Source organism: Neovison vison, chromosome 11 (genome assembly GCF_020171115.1).
Source record: "Neovison vison isolate M4711 chromosome 11, ASM_NN_V1, whole genome shotgun sequence".
NCBI classification, from domain to species: Eukaryota; Metazoa; Chordata; class Mammalia; order Carnivora; family Mustelidae; genus Neogale; species Neogale vison.
Window position 1 is genome coordinate 209,969,593 of NC_058101.1, and position 22,922 is coordinate 209,992,514.

General features: G+C 42.3%; 1 protein-coding gene across 1 annotated transcript in view; it reads right to left on the minus strand.

Annotated features, from left to right (window-relative positions):
* CSMD1 (CUB and Sushi multiple domains 1) overlaps nt 1–22,922 on the minus strand; it is a 732,674-nt gene that overhangs the window by 287,057 nt on the left and 422,695 nt on the right. Inside the window, exons 19-21 of the mRNA XM_044225749.1 lie at nt 22,644–22,835; nt 22,048–22,174; nt 6,728–6,930 (exon numbers count right to left, since the gene is read on the minus strand). Coding sequence (XP_044081684.1) covers nt 6,728–6,930; nt 22,048–22,174; nt 22,644–22,835 — 522 coding nt within the window. The remainder of the gene's footprint in view (nt 1–6,727; nt 6,931–22,047; nt 22,175–22,643; nt 22,836–22,922) is intronic.

The window sequence follows — 22,922 nt, forward strand, 5'->3', positions numbered from 1 at the left end:
GAGCGAGCAGGACAAGGGCCTTTAATGGGGTTTGCTTATCTCGTGAGCATCAGCAGCTCATTTCCTAGCACAGGAAGCCTGGCCTTACGGTCCGGTGAAGTAAACACACACATGGGGAAGCGAGAGGTCCTTCCCTTCTCCGTCGGTCGTCATGAAACACGTGCAGACACGCAGAGCTGACAATAAGCAATGACTGTTTCCGGCCCAAAATCATTTCAGCGCACAGAAAAAACGACCATGCCTTAATGAAATAACAAAATGTATCAAATGATGGATTAAACCGTATTCGTTTTCAAAATGGGTATTAAGCTTGATAAAATGAAAATGTTCTGCCTTGTTTCTAAATGGCATCAAGACATGAAGGAATCAAGGATAAATAATTTCCTAAATAATTACAAAACGCAAATGGTCAGCAAAAATGCCTGACTTTGACTGCATTTTTATAATGTGTTCTTAACTAGTCAAAATGCAGCCATATCTGGCCACTGAACTCCTGATAATAAACATTACGAGAAGATAATTTATCTTAACTGTCAACACTGGGTAAAAACAAATCCAGAAGTGAAAGAATCATAATATTAAAATCAGCACTTAAATATGCACTATTAAAATCTTCTTTCAGAAATTTTGAATGAAGCTAAAGTTAATGCAAAAGACGACATCCCCCATAGAGGCACGTAGTGTCTGCAGAGCCATCACAGTCACCCTAATATTTTCAAGCATATTCAATTAGCAAATACGTTTTAGCCACTAATTATCCATCATGTTGCAGAAGTACAAACACCATCTGCCCTCCAGGAACGCAGTGTGCTGACTGCAAACAGGCTTCTCGCTGTGAGCGCGGGAACAGGTATGTGGGTCTTGGGCTGGGAGACGGTTAAGAGACCAATGACTCACCTGCTAAGCCAACCTTAAAAGGCGGCTGCGGCGACACTGGGGTTCACGGAGCCAGCAGAGAGGAGGGGGTCTGGACGCAAGGAGTAAAACGAACGTACACCGTATATGCGGGCATACCGAGGGAGGGGGCTGTCCTGCCGGAGCGCCCGGTACAAGGGGCTTGACAGGGTGGGGGGCAGTGACTGTGGGTGACGTGGAGAATCTGGATGCGGGGACGTTTGCCCAGGAGATTTCAGAGCCTTCGCGTTGGCAGTAGGAAGAATCAGGAATGTGTCTTTTTGGGATGGGAGGCGGTGGCGAGTGCCGGCCAGAAGTGAGGTGTCATCTGAGCTGCCCCACTCACGGCGCGTCCTGCTCCCGTGCTCGGGTGAATGAGGAAGTGGGCAGGGACAGGAGAGGAGAAGCCAGTTCATTGACTGCGACAGCTCAGCCCGATCCCAGACGGCTCAGACCGAGGTGGCAGGGGTACAGGCTGAGAGGACTGTTGGAACTGGGGCTGTGACTACGGACCCGACTGAATTTGTTGCTGGACGATACGTGGGATGTGAAACAAAGAGATTTATGAAAACAAAGGCTTTACCCCGAGCCACTCTCAGAGTGCCGTTGGCATCTGCTGTGACAGGGAAGGCTTCAAGAACATGAGGCTCGGGACAGGACTGATGAGAAGTGCGGTCAAGTGTCGTGGGTCAAGTTGCCTGCTCTGTGTCTCTGCGTCAGCGCGGACAGCGGGGCCGACTAGACAGCCAGCGCTCGGCGGAGGGGGGTGACGGGAGCGCGGCTCACAGAACCTTAGGATGGAATGCCGGTCGAGAAGAAACGCATGATGTCACCCTGGGGACATCCAGCCTTTACAGTTTGGGGGAAGGAAGAGGAAAACCAGCAAAGAAGGCTGCCGTAGGGAGGCCACCGGACGCAGGAGGACTAAGAGAGAAAGGGAAGCCTGGAACAGTGGACGACGGTGTTGTGGGGACAGGGACACGTCCGATAAAATCACAAAGCTCCAACTTACCGTGGAGTTATGTGCCTGTGAGGTACAGCAGCCCTGATGTCCCATTCCTATGCCCCAAATTTATTTAAAATCTGATGATTCAAATGTCCCTAAGAAAACCAATGGCCGAACGAGTATCTCCCTCTGATATTTCAGTGACACCTGTAATTCTTAGCTCACAAGCTATTGGCATACTATCAAGTCAAAATGGTTCATCAAGAAAACTCTGATTTAATACTAGTGGATAAACGGCACTCCTGCCTGGCAACAGTGGTCATACTTGAAACATCAATTCCATGAGGAAAACACTCCTTTTCAGCTCCATCATTTTAAATTTTACTTTGAACCCACAGAGCTGTGCTCATACTTCAGATTTAACGTGAGCTCGACTCATGAGTGGTAAAACAATGTAACATACATTAAGTAGGCTTTCTTTCTTCTTTTCCTTTCTTCCTTTCTTTTTCTTTTTCTTTTTTTTTTTTCCCCTGTCTCAAGATCACAGAAGCACATACATGGACTTTTCCTTCCTCTCGGTACAGAAGAGGAGCAAAGCCCTCTTGGTCTGGACAGTTCTTTTGCAGATTTTGAAGAGACTAAGCCTTTGGTTTGGAAAGACTCCAGCTTGAATTAGTTTTCTTGCTGGGACCTCCAGTGGAGAAAGGAAGGCTCTGGGACTGGAGAGATGGACAGTGGCACATGGGTCATGGGTGTGGGTAGGGTGACCAGCTGTCCCAGTTTGCTGGGGCTGGAAGAAGTTCCTGGAACATGGGGGTGTTCGTTTTATAATATGACTAAAGGGTTTCAGGAACTTCTTTGCTAAAAAATCAGGCAAGTCCTGGGCAAACTCTGACAAGTTAGTAACCCAGGCTTAAGAGTCAACTTTTCATCAAGTTCTCAGACACACAGTGTCCCACTCCTGCTGGTATTCCCGAAGTGACAGATTTTGCTGTGTGGTTCACGGAGCATCTTGGCTGTGGAGATGGCCGGACGACGGCCCATGTTCCAGCCTGTGGTCTACAGAGAGAGCCCACATGAGACAGATCAGGGTGGTTGCCAAGAGAAATGGCACCTGGACAGACCAGGACCATGTGGGGACACAAGAGTAGCAGTAACACCCAAGGACAGAGAGGACCTGGTCCTCCCCATGCACCCCGAGGAATACATCTCTGATGTCCACACGCACCAGAATGGGGAGGGAGCTCCGGGGAGTCAGCGGACATCAGGGTTCTCATTGATCTTAACACATGGGAGCTTGAACTGGATATAAGTTCGCTCAGAAAAATGAGAACGGGATTGGTGCTAATAACCGGGAGAGTGGAACACACCCTTGACCATCTCATGTGCTTGCCGATGTTGCTTATAGAACTGTATTTGTGGGGATCCAACACAAAACATACTGCACAATTCTGATAGGATAATTAGAAAGGGTTTCTTTCAAAGGTCAGTCCCAGGTAGAAGTGTGGTTCCTGGGAACTGGGTATAAGAACTAGAAAAGAACGTGGATGGCTTCTTGAGACAAGCACTGAGCTCGGACTTGGGGGACAGAGCCAACCCTGGGAGACCAGCAGGGAGGGAACAGGGTATATAGGAACCATGACCCCTCTCTTTCCCTGGTATCTCTCATGTCCTGCCAGAGCTCCCCACTGGATGAATCCCAACAGTACAGAAGACTAGTTCACTCCTAGGGTCAGAGAGCAGCCTGAGAATTGGAAAAGAATAATCTATAAGGCAAAGGGAAAATGTACAATACGGAATACAGAGTCTTGGAAATGCAAAGGTCCTTAGAAATTGGTGCCGTATCTTCAATTCACAAATAAAGCAAAAAGGACAGAGACAAGAGGCCAGTCACAGACCTTTAGAGGTTAAGACAGAAACCCACATTTCCTTACTTAGGGTCCAAGGTTAATTTTTCTAAATTAGGCCAAACAAAGTTTGTATGTCTTGTTTCTTTCTCCTTTTTATAGAGTTTTAAAGACAACCTTGAAGTAATCCATTCACAAAAAAGCCTCAGAGTCAGCAGTATATTTTTGCTCCTAACATGGAATTTTCCAGAGCATACCAGACTCACGGACTCATCAGCTGGAAGCTGGGGAGGGAAAGTTCTTGTGCAAGGTCTTGTCAAACTTTATGAAATTGCCAACTGTCAAACATTTTTATCTACAAAAATGACAATTTCACATGGTTCAAACTGGATTTTGAATACTGAATTTATTAAAAAATAACTAAGTTTCATTTCTGTAGGAATTTTAATGGGTGTGTTCATGTTGATCACTTTCTTAAAAATCAACATATTGATTAATTAATTAACAAGGAGAATCAAAACATCTATGATTCTCAAATAACTATAATAAAGGGCCTATTAAAAAAAACTAGGAAGTTGTCTTTTGAAGAGAGGGAAATCATGAAGGAACACAGGAAAATAAGTGTTTTCTGGGTTCTGTAAGAATTTTATAAAGGGGAACTTTTAAAAAGGCCAGTAACAAAACCGTACACCCCATCACCCTACAATCCATCAGTCCTAGTCCTCGGCATTGGCCAACATGAACGGAAAACGTGCCCCCACACACAATCCTGCACAAGAATGCTCAGAGCCACGATTCCCAGTCGCCAGAACGTGTAAGTGACCGAGATGCTCTTCGGTAGCGAGTGATGAATGAGCTGTGGCCCATGTGGACAATGAAATATCTTCCATCACTAAAAAGGGATGAGTGAAGCGGTGAAGAGACGCGGAAGAGCCTTAAATGCATGTCGCCCAGCGACAGAGCCCGTCTGAGAAACCACACACTGTAGGACTCCAACTCCAGGACGGCCTGGGGAAACCAGAGCTCTGGAGGCCGTAAAGGGTCTGTCAGGGGTGGAGGGTGCCGGCGAGGGATGGGTACTCAGGACACAGAGGACTTTTAGGGAGTGAAACTACTCTGTGTGGTACTATAATGGTGGACACACGGCATTATCCCTGTTTCTAAACCCACAGAACGTCAACCGCCAACAGTGAACCCCAAGGGAACCACGCCTGTGGGTGATGACATGTCACCACCAATGATCACAGGGAGGCTGTGCGTGAGGGGGGTGCAGATGGGAAACCTCTGTATTTTCCCTTCCCTTTTGCTGTGCACCTAAACGTGCTCTAAATAATCATGTATTTTAAAAAAGTCGAGGTAACGATGGAATGAGTAGGAGAGAGAAACAAACACCACCTCATTGCGTTGCCAACTTTTAGGTTTGCCAGATAAGGGCAATGAGTCACACATCTACCATCTACTCATCTCCATTTCTGAAGATAAAAAGAGCAAAAATCATAGAATAAAGGAATGTTTTCCCCTAAACCAGGTTAGCTGGAACAAAATTACCTCAAATATTTTTACAACAGGCCAGTGGAAAATTTAGCACATGTTTGCAAATCACTGCACTGGAAGCTCAGTGAAACCGGAGATTAAAAATTGTGCAGATGATAATTTCATTTTTATTAGCAACCTTTTAAAACATTACACTGAGCTAAGTCCACTTTCTTTTCTTTTTTTTTTTTCCAATTTATTTATTTTCAGAAAAACATTATTCATTATTTTTTCACCACACCCAGTGCTCCAGGTGGTGGGTATTATAGAGGGCACGGCTTGCATGGAGCACTAAGTCCACTTTCTTATGTAAATCCTAAAAGTGGTTCACCAGTGGCCTGCCGAGAGAATAGCTGAAGGGGAATGTGCTTGTGTGCGAATCTCACCTGTTTCATGGCCGACCCTGCGCACCACCAAGGTCCACGACCTCTCCAGAGGGTGCGAGGTGACAGGTGCTCAGAGGGTCAGCGTCCATGAAGTCCCTGCGCTCCTTCCTTCCTGGGAAACTGCTCGTTAAAAAGTGGGCCTGGGGCGCCTGGGTGGCTCAGTGGGTTAAGCCGCTGCCTTCGGCTCAGGTCATGATCTCAGGGTCCTGGGATCGAGTCCCGTATCGGGCTCTCTGCTCAGCAGGGAGCCTGCTTCCCTCTCTCTCTCTCTGCCTGTCTCTCAGTCTACTTGTGATTTCTCTCTGTCAAATAAATAAATAAAATCTTTAAAAAAAAAAAAAAAAAAAAGTGGGCCTGACGGTAAAGGTGGAATGTCTCCTCAGGGGGTAAGAGCTCCAGTGTGCACGTGCGAGGTCCCACGGGCGACCCGGCTAGGATAACTCCGTCACACCAACTACCTGAAACCCTGGCCCGGAGGAGGGGCAACGCAGGGCCCGTCTCTGCAGGAGCGGACGGCAGGCCCTCCCGTCTGATGAGCAGCTGCACTTCTTGGGGACGTCATAGCACAGAGTGGGGTGACGGGGGGCCTGGTGTTGGTGCAGGTTTACGGGGCCACCCGAGACCAAGTTCCCATTTGGGTAGAGACCAGCCTCGTCCGGGGCCCCCATTCTGCTGGTCATCTGAAGCCTTTAAAATGACACGTCTTGGGGCGCCTGGGTGGCTCAGTGGGTTAAGCCGCTGCCTTCGGCTCGGGTCATGATCTCAGGGTCCTGGGATCGAGCCCCACATCGGGCTCTCTGCTCTGCGGGGACCTGCTTCCTCCTCTTTCTCTGCCTGCCTCTCTGCCTCCTTGTGATCTCTCTCTGTCAAATAAATAAATAAAAATCTTAAAAAAAAAAAAAAAAAAGACACGTCTCTGTTTTCCTGTAACTACGGAGATGCCTCGCTCGCCCTATCTGGCCAGGGACACCACCTTTCTCTCCCCCTGCCCGTTCCAAAGGTCACATCACGACGCTCAACAGAAGCGACCTGCACGCGGGGGAGGCCCGAGCACGGGCAGCGAGGTCTGGCGACCCGGCAGACGGGCGCCCGCGCGCAGACGGGAGGCGGCCGGCACCTACTTGAGAACTGGATGGAGAAGCCCGACTTGCTGATGAAGAAGTCGCTGTCGAACTGCAGCGTGAGGGCGCTGAACGTGCTGTGGATGTCCTCGGGGAGCAGGGAGCCGCTCCACTCCTTGAGCAGGATGTCGCTGTCGCGCGGGCCGTCCCACACCTTCAGGGTGTCGTGGGCCGTCTCCGTGTCGAACACGATGAAGTGCAGGCTGTGGAGAGAGCAGAGCCGGTGCTGACTGCCGGGACGGCCCCCCGCGCCACCCCGGCCCCTCAGACCCGAGAAGCCTCAGACACACGTGTCCCCGCAGGCAAGTGAGAGTTACCTGGGCAGGTGCAGGACACGGAGCCTGCGGGGCTCTGCGCTGAGCTACGTATTCAAGGACCCAAACAATTCCTTCCGAGACTGCCCGTTCTTTGTATGACTCAAAGCTTTCTCAGCCTCCCAAAGCAGGGGGAGTTTGACTTCGCTTTGCTTTAAGCAAATCAAGGGTTTTTACAGGCGTCCGTGCGGTTCCCGAGATGCCCCACTGGGGGGCAGCGTGCGTGCCCGGGACACACACCGGCGACGAGGGTCCCGCACGAGGACGGGTGCTTGAGTCCTCACCATCCCACCTGCCACCGGGATTCCTTCTAGCAAGTGCGTTTTCAGAGAGACACAGTGTGTGCACGACAGACACGAAGGCGGGAAAGTGTCGTAGGGACTCCTTTCTGGATAACATTTTAACACACCTTGACCAGCCGTCGAGGCCCTTCCCAAAGCGAGGGGAACACCTCTGGGTCTGGAAAGCTCGCTCCTAGCGGCGGCCGAGGTCAGGGGGAGACGGCAGGGAGCTCAGCTGCCAGCATCTCCGGGCTGCCTCGCTTTCCAGTTTCTCCCTCACTGCTTGTTCCACAAAACCGCCCGGGAGATGACAAACATCACAACAAATGACAGAAGGAAATAGGGACACGGGCCCCGATAATTTCTTCTCTGCATATTATATATTCAAAGAAAGTGTCTGTCTCAACTTGTAGAAAGTACGTGCTCCGCGGCACATTTTCAAGGCGTTCCATATGAAATATTTTGAGTACAGAAGGAAGTACAGAGGGTAGCCGACACTCGGAGCCCACTGCCGCCCGCGCTCACCTGTTGCCCGACATGCTTCAGATCTTTAAAACAAAACCCTAAAGACACAGCCCCACTGCCACGCCTTCCACTAATTCGTCTGTTCTTCCTCTCAGTCCACGTTCTGAAACGTTCACAGACCCTGTTCCGTTTACGTTTCGGTGATTTTCACTGCCGTGGTGTGCATATAGATCCCCAGGCAATATAGGGTCCTAATTTGTACATTCAACACTGGTTGCATAAGAGATGCCATTTTGGTCTGGCATGGGCCCCTCCAAGCTGCTTTTTGCAGTCAGCGTTACATGAAAGTCTCTTTCTCTCTATCCCAGAAAATGTAGGTTTTCTTAGTCCACTTCACAAGCATGCAAAAGTGCTTTATTTTTCTAGTCATCTACTGAAAAGGAGTTTGCTTCTGCATTTTATCTATTGTGTGCATGTGTGTTTGTTTATTTTTGTCGAGGTGTACTGGGCACACAGCATCACATGAGCTTCGGTCGTACAACACAGTGATCCTATGTGTCTACGCTCTACACCGTGCTACATTGTGTCTACACCTCTACACAGTGCTCCTACGTGTCTATGCCTCTACACGGTGCTCCTACGTGTCTACGCTCTACACCGTGCTACCACGTGTCTACGCCTCTACACGGTGCTCCTACGTGTCTACGCCTCTACACGGTGCTCCTATGTGTCTACGCCTCTACACGGTGCTCCTACGTGTCTACGCTCTACACCGTGCTCCTACGTGTCTACACCTCTACACGGTGCTCCTACGTGTCTATGCTCTACACGGTGCTACCACGTGTCTACACCGTGCTGCACAAGAGTCGTCCCATTGGCACATCTCAGTCTCGGCAGTGCTGCCAGAAGCAGCCTGTGGACTCACCAGGGTCTTTCCAGGCTCAGAAACAATCTAGAAGCTGCTCTGCCGAGGGACAGTCGGTGGTTAGTCTCTCCGTAATGCATGCATAGCTTTGTTCGGGCCCATCTTTGTCAATATCTGACGTTACTCACTCTGGGGCTGGGAACATAAGCATCTGCTGGTTGAGGTGGCCTGTGCAGATTCCATTTCCCTGATTTCTCATGGGTAGAACCCATTTTTGTGTCTCTAAGGCACCCCTCTTTCAGCCTGGTCAGCATTTCAACAAACATGTATGGATCACCAGCTGTGTACCCAGCACTCTTCCAGAAGTTTCGGAATCATCAGAGAATGAAACAGAGAGCCTGCCATCAGGGCGCCGGCACGGTGACGCGAGGGGCCAGCGAATACCCGAAACCAGGACTCCGCACAGGAGGGAGGCAGACTGTGTGTTTGTGGGTGGCAAACACACGTGGGGAGAGAAGGAGGCAACGCAGAGTCCAGGGCACCAGCTGCGCCGTCCGGGGGCAGGGGAGGGAAGCACGGAAGCATCCCAGGGGGTGACACAAGCCGACGGTGGAGATACAGAGTGGAGGTCCCGCTCCGGGCACATTCTGAGGGGAGGACCGGCAGTGGATGAGGCACATACGGGACACATAGAGAGCAAGGCCACTGCAGGCTTCCTTCTTCAAAAATACAAAGGCAGCGCTGCCATCAAGTGAGCTGAGAAACAGTAAGTGGGGGAGGTTTTGTGGGATGGGGAAGACCAGAGGACGGGCTTTGCACGTGTCGGGTTCGAGATTCGAACTTGGCATGAGTAGAGGCGGTCAGGACAGAGCTGTTCATATGAACCGTGAGTTTTGAAAAGCGTCTGGATGGAAATAGTGAATGTGTGTGTCTCAGCACAGACGGGTTGTTAGAGGCTGTCAAAGGACGTGGCTGAAGGAAAGGAGAGACCCAGGCTTTGAATTTCCTGAACACACAGGTTTCCCACGTTTGCAACGTGCTACCTCTTTTGTCATTCTTCTTATTGTATTGTATTATATTATATTATATTATATTATTTGTTGAAAGATTTCATCACAAACTTTTATCATTTTAAGAAAAATCGCTACTGCTTCCCATGGTAGGAGGGTTCTGTTTTAGTTTGCTCTGTAGTGGATCATGAAGAAGTATTAGATTTTAGGGACACTGGGGAGGGCTCAGTGGGTTAAGTCTCTGCCTTCGGCTCAGGTCATGATCCCAGGATCCTGGGATCGAGCCCCGCATCAGACTCCCTGCTCGGTGGAGAGCCTGCTTCTCTCTCTGACCTCCCAATCCCACTCATGTTCTCTCTCTCGATCTCAAATAAATAAAATCTTTTAAAAAAAAAGTACTAAATTCTGCTAAGTTATTTTTTCTACATCTTTTTATAAAATCATATAGTTATTTTTTAAATAATAGAATGAATTACAGAGTTAGGTCTTAATTTCTATTTCTTATGCTTTCTTGCCATTGGACACAGGTTCTTTTAGCCTCATTAAGTGAATCAAACTACTGCCTTATTTTTCTTTTGACCGGAAATTTTTCTAATATATTGATATATTATAATCTATCATTTTCTTATATTTTCTAAAAACTCATCTCTACCACATGGGTATATTTTTATTTCCATTCCTAATGTTAATTATTTGGGCCTCCTATATTTTATCTTAATAAATCACTTCACTTATTGGTCTACTCAATGATACCTTTTCAAAAGCCAGTTTGTGGGTTCGTTAATTTCCTCTATTGCTTCTCTCATTAATTTCTTACACATTATTTGGTTTTTCATTTCTACTTCTGTGAATTTACTCTGATACTATTTTATATGCACCATTAGCTAGAAACTTGTTGATTTTCAGGTTCCCGTATTTTTCTAATATGTGCATCCTGTGCTATAAATTAAGTATGAAATTATTAATCATGCATTTTTTTAGAGGAGCAGAATCTGCTAACTCCAATACACCACATTTGAATATTGTGTGTGGGGGGGGTTTTTTTAATTGTGTTATGTTAGTCACCTTACAGTACAGAACATTGATTATTTTGAATTAAAGTTGCTTAAGAAACAGGTTATGCAAGAGGGACACTTTCACTCCCCCATCACCCTAAAAGCAGGAGATAAACGTCCGCTGTGAGACGTACCCTCCTGTACCAGGAAGAGAGACATCCTTCCCACCAAGGAGAGGGAACCTAGGGCTGACTAGGCTGTGCAGCCAAACCTGCGACTTCCTCACTAACACCTAACCCCAAGTCCCAACTCCTTTGTCTTGTGAATTCTTCATGGATTATCTCCTTGTATAAAAGCTGTAAAAACTGCCTGATCTAGCCAGTTCTTAGAGTCTCACATGTCCAATGCGGTTTCTGCACATGTAAATTAAATTTGGTTTTTCTCCTGTTCATCAGCCTTATGTCAGAGTCATGATTAGAGCAGCCCAAGAAGCTACAAGGGGAGACGGGGAGTGTTTTCTTCCCCTACATTACTTTTTTGCTGTAGATTTCTATTTCTATCCCATTTTGGTCAGCATATGGGGCATAAAAGAGAATAATTCTGTGTATTTACTTACAGTTTGTTCCTAGTACGTGATCATGTTTATGTACGTTTCATACTTACTTGAATGGAATGTGCAGGTTCTAACTGGAGATTGAATATCTTCTAAAAATTAGTCCAATAACTGCATAGTTCAGATCTTCTTTAAGATTTGTTATCTGCTTGATCTATGGGTCATATAGAGTTCTAAGTAGTGTACTGTGCCATTTCCAATGTCTCCATATAATCCATTCATGTATATATTAAATTATGTTCTTAGCTGAGTGAAAGTTCCTAACTATCATATATTTCTGGTAAACAAAATATTTCCACTAAACAAAATCTAGTGCTATTTTTTGTGTTAATAACTGCATAACAGGAAGCTTTAGTAAGGAATGACAGTTTGAGGACAGAATTCCAGATCAATGGTTATTTCCCTTTAGTTCTTCAAAGATCTCCTTTTAGTCTGTATTGCTAAGATGTCTTTTATCAGGCTAATTAATAGAGGCCTTGCTTTCTTTGCCTGTTCGTTAGCTCACCTTGCCTTTGCTGTCTCTCAGTCTTACTAGAATGTATCTAGGTGGTCACTGATTTCCACTCATACTGCTCAGGACATATTAGACTTATTAACTGCAAAACTCACATTGTCTATCAATTCCAGAATTTAAGATGGTGTAGGGAATAATTATCGCTATAGAATTATGAGCTATTTATGTAACTGTCCACTGTAGAACTGACTATATACTTTTATACTGTGTGCTTATAGTAATTTTTGTTAAAAATTTTTTAAAAAACCTAACAAAAAAAAGAAGAAAAGGAGGAAACTAAGTAATGTCTCTGTATATAAATCTGGCAATACACTTTGAACTACATGTGAAATTGTTTTCTAGAAAATACAGATTATCGAAATTGACTCCAAGAGCTCAATATAGACAAACATACAGAAATATACATCCTACATTTAACAAAATATTTTTAAATTGGTGCTAAATTGAAAATAAGATAAATGGTCAACAACAAAGGTATTAAAAGTCCAGTAAATATTGACATATTGATATATCTATCTACCTACTTATCTATCTAGAGAGAAGTCTGTAAAATATAGCTAAGTGAAAAAAAGAAATATGGAATACTATGATGTTTAATTGTCTTGTATAAATAATTTTATTTATTAATTTAAATAATTTTCCTATAGATTTTAGGAGAATTTTATAACTTTAGATGATAAAATTTATTATTTATTATTTTTTCTATATAGAGGAGTTATTTTGTATAATTAAATTTTATTTACTGAGGGACAGTTAAGAGTTTTCTCACTGTGATTGGGAACAGAACAGTGAGGTCCACTATGACCATTTCTAATTAACATTATTCTGGAGATTGTAGCCGTTGCAATAAGACAAACAAAAGCATAAGACTTGGGAAAAAGAAAATAAACACTTATTATTGTAGATAACATGCCTATATGCATAAAGAAAACTCAAAAACCTACAAATGCTTAGAATTAATAAGAGAATTTATAAAAGATAAATACAAAAATATACTTTGTTTTCATATAGCAGCCACCAATGCAAAATGACATAAAAATACTATTTACGTTAATATTAAGAAATCCTGTAGGTAGGAGTAATTCCAACAAAAGATCTGCAAGACCTCCACACAGAAAACTACAAAGCATTATCAAAACAAGTAGGGGCGCCTGGGTGGCTCAATGGGTTAAGCCACTGCCTGCAGCTAGGGTCATGATCTCAGGGTCCTGGGACTGAGCCCCACGTCGGGCTCTCTGCTCAGCGGGAAGCCTGCTTCTCTCTTTCTCTCTCTCTCTCTCACTGTCTACCTTTCTGCCTCCTTGTGATCTTTCTCTGTCAAATAAATAAATAAAGTCTTAAAAAAGAAAAAAAAAAACAAGTTATATAAGGTCTAAATAAATATTCCAAGCACCATGTTAGGAATCAGAATATTCAGCACTGTAAATGATGTAAGTTTTCCTTAAATTGATCTATGGATATAATGTGATTCTAATCAAGTCCTACAAATTTATTTTGTAGACTGTAACAAATCTTTCTAAACTAAATATGGAAAAGCAAAAGGACAAGATAGTTACATCAATCTACATTACAAAGACCAAAGATGGAGGATTATAACACTGGTTATCAAGACTTATTACAAATAATTAAGTAATTAAGATAGAAAAATACCTACAGAGCTATATATATATATATAGATCTGGATAATGATAAAGATTGCATTGTAACATGCAATGAAGAAAGATTGACTTTTTAACAAATGGCCAATTTAATTTCACCAATGACTACAGCAACAATAATAAAATACTTGAATATTTTTCATACATACATGAAAATCAATTCAAGTTGAAACAGAGACATAATGTGGAAAGTAAAATAAATCTGCAAGAAAACCTCAGGTAATATTTTTACAATTTTGGAGATGCAGAATTTCTTAATCTGGACTCCCAAATACTAACAGCTCCAAAAAGCATCTGACATAACACAATTTAAAAATATGTAAGAAACCCACTAATTATAAAAGAAAAATGAATAAAAAATAAAGTTGAGTCATGGAAATTAAGAACCTGTGTTTATCAAAAGACATTATGATACCAAAAGACTGACCATAGAGTATAAAGGTAAGTGCTAAACCTATAATTAGCCAATAATTGTATTCAGAATATATAAAAACTATACACACATCACTAAGTAAAAGAGGCAATCTGATCCAGGAAAATAAAAAGGTCAAAAGACTTCAACTGGCAATTCCTAAAAGAGGATATTCCAAAGGCTAATCAGAGAATGCAAATTAAGACTTGATCAGAAATATGCAAATTAAAACTACACACCCACCGGAATGACTACAATGAAAAAGATAAGTCAGTGCCAAGGGTGGTTGGAAGGTGGAGAACCTGGAAACCTCACATGTCTGGGATTGGAGCTGGTATGAACACTCTGGAAGGTCATTCGGTGGAATCTACCAGGGGCTGAGCACAGAACTCACCATTACTTAGACATTCTAGTCCCAGGTATGACCCAAAAGAAAAACATGCGTGTGCTCACCAAATACTACATGAAAGCATAGACAACATGACAACCCAAGCCAGACAAAACAACCCACACGTCCATCAACACGAAGGATGAATAAATAAGTGATGGTGTATTCATGCGATGGCGTAATCAAGCTCTATCAGTGGGAGCAAAGTTTGCAGAAATGAAGATACCGTACCAATCTCACTGCATAATTCTATTTTATACAACGTCCAAATTAGGCCAGACCATCTGAAGGCCACAGTGATCATCCTTGAGGATGAATGATTCACATGGAGCTCAAAGGGCACATGCTGTGTCTTGGCGAGTCTATTTCTTTATCTGGTTGCTGGTTACACAAGGTGCTATTGTGTGGACAAGCCATACACTGGTAGCTTGTGTCCTTCTAAGCATGTGCGTTGATGAGAAGCTTCCACAGACAACCAACCAACCAGGCACCTTGGTGCTGTGATATTCGCCAATTTGGAAAATGTCTGATGTCTTCAACAATAAATACAATATAACAAAATTTAAATACAAATAAATCCACAGCCATTTAAAATAAAATAAATACTAAAGGTCAATATGCCAGACACTACACCACTAGGCAGGGAACATTTAAAAATCAAATAAGATATAGTATCATCCCAAAAGAACTCATACTTATTTCAGACACATTAGAAAACAAAAAAGCCATACACATTGCAATGCACAGAATCACAAGCATCCGCAGTTACGAATAAAGCTTTCGGTCAGCATAGAGAGACATGTGTCCCACTGTGTCTCAAGATGTCTCCAAGAGGTCTTGTTAGGCAGAGAGAAGGAAGGAAGGAAATTCAAGTAAAGACAGAGGGACAGAAATGAGGAAATAAATAAATACCTAAATACGTCAAAACTGCCAAAAAATAAAATCTGCAAATAAATACAACAAATAAAATGTTGTAGACTTTTTTTTTTTTTTTTTTTTTTTTTTTTTTGCCTAACACATTGACAAAGATTAAAAGACTTTGTTGGGTTTCAGTGAAAATGTGGAGACTTCCTTTTCATACACTGTTGGAGGTGATATATACTCTTTTTATTTTTTTTTATTTGTTTTAAAAACAATTTTGTAATGGCCATCAAAACTTAGATGAGCACACACACCTCATGGAGGATAACAGGGGAAACTCTACAATAACCCAATAATCCAACAGGGTGTGGTTTAAACAAATGCTGGCACATTCAGCCAACACAATGTCATGCAGTGACATGAGAGAATACGTTGGAATCACTAGGAAGGACCTAAAACTCTACCTACATTTATTATCCAAAAAAATGCTCAGAATACTATGTGACATGATACTATTTTTGTAAAAATAATGTAATAAATAGATAAATGAATAAACAGAATTTTATATATTCATTTTTGCATACAGAAACTATAGAAATACAGATAAAATTTCCAACTGTAGTTATTTCACACCTAGGATGACAGCAAACTACTTTTCAGGCTTCTTATTTTTCTGTAACACTTTTCTAATAGTTCAAAAATAAGGGAAAAACAGATACTTCGAATAGTATGTCAGTGGACTTTAATTTATTCTGCATATACTAAGCAGACAAAATAATTTTTTAAGTGGGCAGGTGAAATGATCAGTTTTGTATCATAGAAAGATTTGTAATAATATATGTAAAAATGTTTCCACCGTTTGAGCCAGCAAAAACTTCTGTGGTTGTTGTTTCTAAGGTATTAATTACAAATAAAAGCAAAGGTTTACTTGTAGTACTATTTGGTGTATGATTATATACAACATTGAAAACTAGAAATAATATAAATAACCAACAAGAGAGACAATATTTAACAACTATAGAATATGCTTAGTTACATGTAAGATATGTATCCATGTGTCAACAATTATGTATGTTATAGGGATAACGGAAGACTTTTTTTTATTTACAATTTTCAAAATGTCTTTATATGTCTTCATTATTCAGCCATAACAAACTAATATTGTTAATAAAGAAAATAAAAATATTCCCTAGAATGAGAACAGTGAACTAGAGAAAGCCTTTGCAAGATGGTCAGTTAACAGGTCCCATGCATTACAAGGGTCTGGACAAGGGGAGTAGTGGCAATTGTGGGTCGGTAAGTGCTATCTGGGAGCTTCAGTCATGGAATTAAGGAGATGTGAGGGTCACATGAGTGTGGGTGGGAGAGAGGCTTGTGATATGAAGAGTTTTGTCTTCCATCCTTGGATACATGGTTATGACGTTAGCACAGACTACCCGTCTGAAGGAAGGTTGTTATAGGACAGAAATGCTGAGTTCAGAGAAGAAACTAGGTTATTTTTAGATGGGGTAAAAAGAGTGAAAGCTTTGTGGAGGAGTTGATATTTTAACGGGGTCCTACTAGATGGGAAGAAAGTGGAGATGAGGCAACAAGGAAGAACGGGGAGAGCGGAGGTCAAGAGACAGAGCTGGTATAGCACAGCTGGGATTAGGGACTAACATATACATGAGGAGTCAGAGATAAGTTTGTAAAGGCACAGTAAGCCAAATCAAAGAGGGTATTACCGCTCTGGTTAAGGAGCTTATGTGAGCTGATCATCGGGGGGCGTTTGAGAGATTGGGGAGAGTAAGCCATGGTTTTGGAAAGGTCAGCTGGGAGAAGATTAAAATAAGACAGGTAATGAGCATGTTAAGTAAGGAACTGGAAGTGGCAGATAACAAGAAAGGAGGATAAACAAATGGAGAGATGACAAGGCTTTGACCTATATGCAGCTATTTTTTTCTCAGTGCTTATTATGAAGACATCTAATGTAATTACCAGAAGAATGCTGTGGGACATCTACTGACATCTTGGATTTTCTATCTGGGGAAATATTGAGACCAAGGAAGGAGAAATAAGGAAGAGTAGAAGATCATATTGAAAATTAGAATCCCCAGCCAGCGGGAGGAAGGTGGATATTAAGAGAAATAGGGAATATAGAAGCAGGAATTGTAACAGCAGGAATGACAGTAGTAAAGGCAGATGTTGAGGTGTCTAGAGTCTATCGGTGGGGAGTCCTCATTTCTGACGCAGTGGGAAAACCAATGTTTCCACTGTCAAGTCCTCCAAAATTCCATCTACGTTCAACTCGAATTTGAAGTGTGACCCACTTTTCTTCTTCTTCTTTATTTTTTTTCCCATACCTTCTTCTTTTTTTGGCCAATGCCCTTATTCATGATCTATTGATGTAAAATGTCAAGTGGATTTCTCATGGGAGACGGGGTTGCAACACAGCATGCATTGCTGTCTGTGTACGACCTGAAGAGCAGATGCTTGGTGCCTGACTCCCCAGGGACTTTGACGGAAGACCTGGTCAGCCAGTGATTGTGATGTGCCTCTGTGATTTGTGTAGTGATACGGGAACAGAAGAGCAAAAAGAGAAGTCTGTCCTTCACACAATTCTTCCAGTCAGTCCAAACATTTCTACTGGAATTTCAATTGTGTCGTTAAAGTTAATTAAATAATTAATTAATCATTTAATTAATAATTAAATGGTATTAATTAAATAATCACATCTGAAATTCGGTGTATCAGGATCCTGCAAAGGGAGGAGTGCCTGCAGCTCTCCTACCTCTAACTTTCTGTCTCCTGAGTGGCTGGGGAGGTGCCCTAACACAATGGCTGTCCCCATGGCCCCATACTAAGGACTGGAAGACAGCCCAAGACATGGGAGTCTTGGTAGTGTGACCGTTCTCTTTCCTTTTGCTGGATGAAATTCTCCTGGCTGGTTATTTCCTCACATTATCTCTAAAACTTAGGTATAACTTGTGGTGTTCTAAATAAGGAAGGAGAAATTTCAGACGTTTTGTTTCTGGCCTCATATGCTTAACTGCTATCATCAAAAGGCTTCCAACCTGGGTTTCTAGCTGTTTGCTAAGCAAGGCTCAACACTGAGATTGGACATAAATGTCTAATAAATAGAGGCTATTGGCTTGCCATTTTCCTCTAGACTCTATTTCTCATGGAGAGCTTAAAGTCTGGTCAAAAATAAATTAAAATATCCCTAGATTTCCAAGCTAAATCCCACTGTACTGTTTCCACCGCCCAACACAACCAGGAAACAACTCGGAGACACACCAAGGTAAGATGAGGATCACCATCCCTCGTTTCACTTTCTGTAAAAGTCTGCACAGGGACAGTTGTGACAATCTTGATAAAATTTTGATGTACGTCTGATGTTTCTAATAGTGCGTGAGCTTTTCTAAAAGAATTCCCCTCAACTATACCTCTAAATGCAATTTCCTGTGAATGATTAGGAACAGAAATACTTTCAAAGTGAGTTTTCCAGACAATTACACTTGCAGAAAACCAATTAAAACCAAGGAACAATATACACATGTGATTATGTAAAATGTGGCCTCCGCTGTTGCTTGCTGAAGACGTTTATAGCACTGTTACCTTTATTATATAAATTATAGCTGTGCTCCGCAGTGAAATACAGGAAGTCTCTTAGAGAAATGTTTACATATAACACTAAATGTGGCTAAATTTACTACAATGTCTTGTGATTAGACTTTTAATTAAATTCGGCTTAGGTAACTGCTTTATCAAATATATGTTAAAATTACAAACCTCTCCCAGACCCAAGTGCCCTATAACAACAACTATTTAGGGTTCTTCTATTACCTTGAACAAAAAGTTATAGGAATATGCAATCAGAAATTGCTCTGGGCTCCAGTGGAATCAGAACAGGCCCAGCAAGAATTGGCCCTGAGGTGTATAGAAACCATCCCTTTTATAATTTCTGGGGTCCTGCTGCTTATTCATTCTTTGAGAGTGAAAAACACTTACATTGAAGAAATCATAGTCTGAATGCATAATAATGAATTCCATTTATATTAAGAATTTTTTAATACTTAAATTAATCCCTGGGCTCATGTTTCTATAACTGATGTTTTCTTCATTATCAAGTAAATGGTGTAGTTAATATTGGCTATGTTACCAGTGGAAAAACTAAGACTTCGTGACGAGCCAACCAATATCAAAGCTAAGACCAGACCCTATTTTTCGGAGTATTATTGGTACTATGTTAAGCCTACCATTGAACCTCATGTACTTCTAAGTTGTTTTTTTTTAAGTACCACTCTAACAATAATACATATTTTCTTAATGAAGAGCAATTACCAAAAACATTTTGAGACAAAGTTGAGTAAATTAACTACAAATACTGATGCTTCCTTCTTCATTCCCTATTTAGGAAGGGCTTTGTGGCTTAAACCAGAAAGATCTGTTTACAAATTTGGCAAGACTAATTATCATATGAGAAAGAGAGGGAAGAGACCTAAGACATTCCCAGAACAGACTGAGTATCCAAGGTCTTTTTCTTCCCCCTAGAATACTAATGGTTGGACTTCAAAGCCAGTTCGTGATGTAAAAGATGTACATTTTTTATTACTTCAAGTCATTCTTTATTACTTTCTTTTCTCTTTTCTTATTAAAATGTTAATGAAGTATTAGATTCACCGGGAAAGAATGAATTCTTCTCTTGGGTTGCATTTAGGAGAATAATGCTCACTTTATTTCTCAGGAAGCGAGACACAACAGAACTTGTGAAAAGATACAGAAATTTGAAATCCTCCAAAAAGAAAATATATTCTGTTTATGTAAAGTTAACTTGTCAATCCAAAGAATTCCTGGAAGTTTTTAAAATAAAAACTAGTGTAGTAGGTTTTATAATACTCAGATCAAGCATTCAGGAATTCAAGGTTAAAAACTAATCTTTAGTTTTATTTAGTTCAATGGAAAAATAACTACATTGATTTCCATAAAGAATACAATTTTAAATTGTTACTCAAACATACCTTATTTTTGTCCCAATAGATCAATAATTATCTAATTAATCATTTATCTTAATTAAGACTATAAATTTATTTATCTATTTTTTAAAGGAATTTATTTATTTACTTACTTTAGTGAGAGAGAGCACGGGAGGGCTCATGCTGGGGGAGGGGAGGGATAAGCAGACTCTATGCTGAGCACGGGCGCCAAGACCTTAGCTAAAATCAACACTTAGATGCTCAAAAGACTGAGCTACCCAGGCACCCCAAGGACACAAATTTATTTTTAAATTAGTTATTATAAAATAAGACATTGTATTATATACATGACTTGGGTTGCTTCTCTTGTTCCTCTTAACTAATAATCATTTTTCTTCAGGTCTGTAACTGGGAATGGCCCTTGCCATGTTAGCTTAGACTGCAAGGTGTTCCTGTCGTGACATGAAAGAGAGCAGGTGAATGTCAGAGGACCAATGGCACATGAAGGGGACAGAGTGTCATGGGACACAACACGCATCTCCCCTTGGCTTTCTTTCCGTTTCACTGAACTAAGTTATAAAGTCACGGTATGGTGGGTCTATGTCTGTTTTACATACATTGCTAAGGTTGCTAGCGTGACTTTTGTGAATAAGGCAAAACTCAGTAGTTTGTCAATACATCTATCCATTCATCTGCCCCAGAAAGAGGTTGCTGGGTTTGACCTCCCACTTGTTCCACTTCATGTGTTTGAGGACGAATTGGCCATTTTGTCTCTCACAGCCATAATGGCACGTAGGTGGAGAGAAAGTATCAGGGACCTGGGGATTAGCACTGTTGGGGCTGAGACAGAACTTTTAAACAATAAATTTTGTACAGATATTTCAGAGCAACTACAACAAAAGGGAAAAATTAATGAAGATAGAAAAACGATTTGACAAGGCACTGCAAAGGACTGTATGCCCTCTTCTAGTTCGTCAAGAACTATAATTAAGAAACAACTTAATCTGAAATTACTCTTTGATTTATGTGCTGTGGTTTTTGACACAGCCTTCTGACTAGAACATGGAAAATTACTTAAAAAGATTACTTTTTGCTGGTTTATTTATTGGTATAAAAACTTTACTGGAGTAACTGAGAGCCATCCATTGAAATACAACGCTTTCTTTAGAAATGCTTGCACAATTTATTGTGCTTTTTAAATGATTTTCCTTTACACGTGCAACTTTAGATGGAAATGCTTTCTTGGTCTGCCTCAAACTTGCTTTGGTGCATTACAAACGGCCGTCTGTCCTCCATCCCTGTATGCAGGCCCCTTTCTGGTGTGTTTGCTTTTCTTCCAGTAGGGGATGGAGTATATGTCTTCAAACCTTATCTTGCCTGCTGATGAGGTTTGTTTGTTTTTTGGTTTTGGGGTTTTTTTTTTTTTTTTTTTGGTTTTTGTTTTTGTTTTTGGAAAATGGCACATTAGCAAATGAATGCAAGCCCAAGCTTGAAAATTCTGTCATCTTTTGCTGCCAAAAACCTTCCACCATGAATACTTTGCTAAAAAAACAGAAGCCTGGTCTGAAGACACCCAAGCATTCCTGACCATCCAGCTGAGGTCTGCACACCCGAGTGAGGTGGTCCTGGACCCTCACCCTGACAAGCCTGTCCAGGCCAGCCCTGCGCAGGCAGTACACACAGTCATGGCAGATAAAGAACTGCTTTCTGCAACTACGCTTTGGGGGCCAGTTTGTTATACAGCAAAAGCTAACTGATACATTTAATTTATTTTTCTCTTTTTTATAGATGGCTTAATAGCAGTTCTTAGAGAAATTCCAAAGGAAATAAATGAGCTAATAAAAAATTTTTGCACACCTTTGCATGCTTTTCTTGGACTCAGATGTGAAACCCATCACGGATAATAATAGAGGTGCTATTACCTCCACTACAAAATATAGAAGACATTCCCGTGTTCTAAAGTCCTCGAAAGCAAAATAGCACAGGTACCTGATGGTCTTCCCTGGGTCTGCCTCTATGATCCAGGTGCAGTGGAGGTTGTTGTCATAGGGGGCCGGGTAGCCGGGAGACAGGATCCGCCCAGAGGTGGCTGCGTGGATCTGGCCACCACACTCGGCTGTAAGAGATGCAGACCCTTGAGAAGACTTACTCCAGGCCCCACAGGCTTCACTTTAGCTATTTTAAAATTGAAACCCCAAACCCTCACATCCACATTATACACCTAGCTCCCCCCCCCCAAAAAAAAATCAGACTCGTGTGTCGCCATCATCCTTTTCCTTGCCTTGTTCCCCAGCACTATCCTGATGGAAAGACACGGCCCCGTCTGCAATTCAAGTTGAGACTATAAAACAATGAAACACTCAAGTTATAATTCTCACAGTTCCGTGCACACAGTCTCAGTAAAATAGGACCAGGAAATCTTTCTTTCATACATAAAGAAAACGCCAGAAAAAACATGTACATCTTGGAAGAAAGATCCTGAACTGGAGAGGGCGCAGAAGCATCCTGCCCTCTTCCAAAGCACCCGGAGCTCCGGCCCTTAGGGGTGCGTTTGTGTCCTGTTGCAAGCCGGCCGCCCAACTCACCGACGCAGGAAGGCAGCGGTTTGTCCCACACTCTGCGGTCACCACTGAGGCAGGTCAGCGTGTCGCTGCCGTGCATGGCGTAGCCCGGGTTACAGCTGTACAGAACCACAGTGTCAGTAAAGTGGCCTTCGTCTCGGATCCTATAGCCATAGTTAGGGACTCCTGGATCCTCACACTTTACTAGGTCAAAACCTATGAGAAAGGAGGAGAGAGACTGAGTGGAAGTAGCTGTAGTAAAACCAGTGAAGACAAAATAGAGAAGGTCGTCGAGTGCCCCTC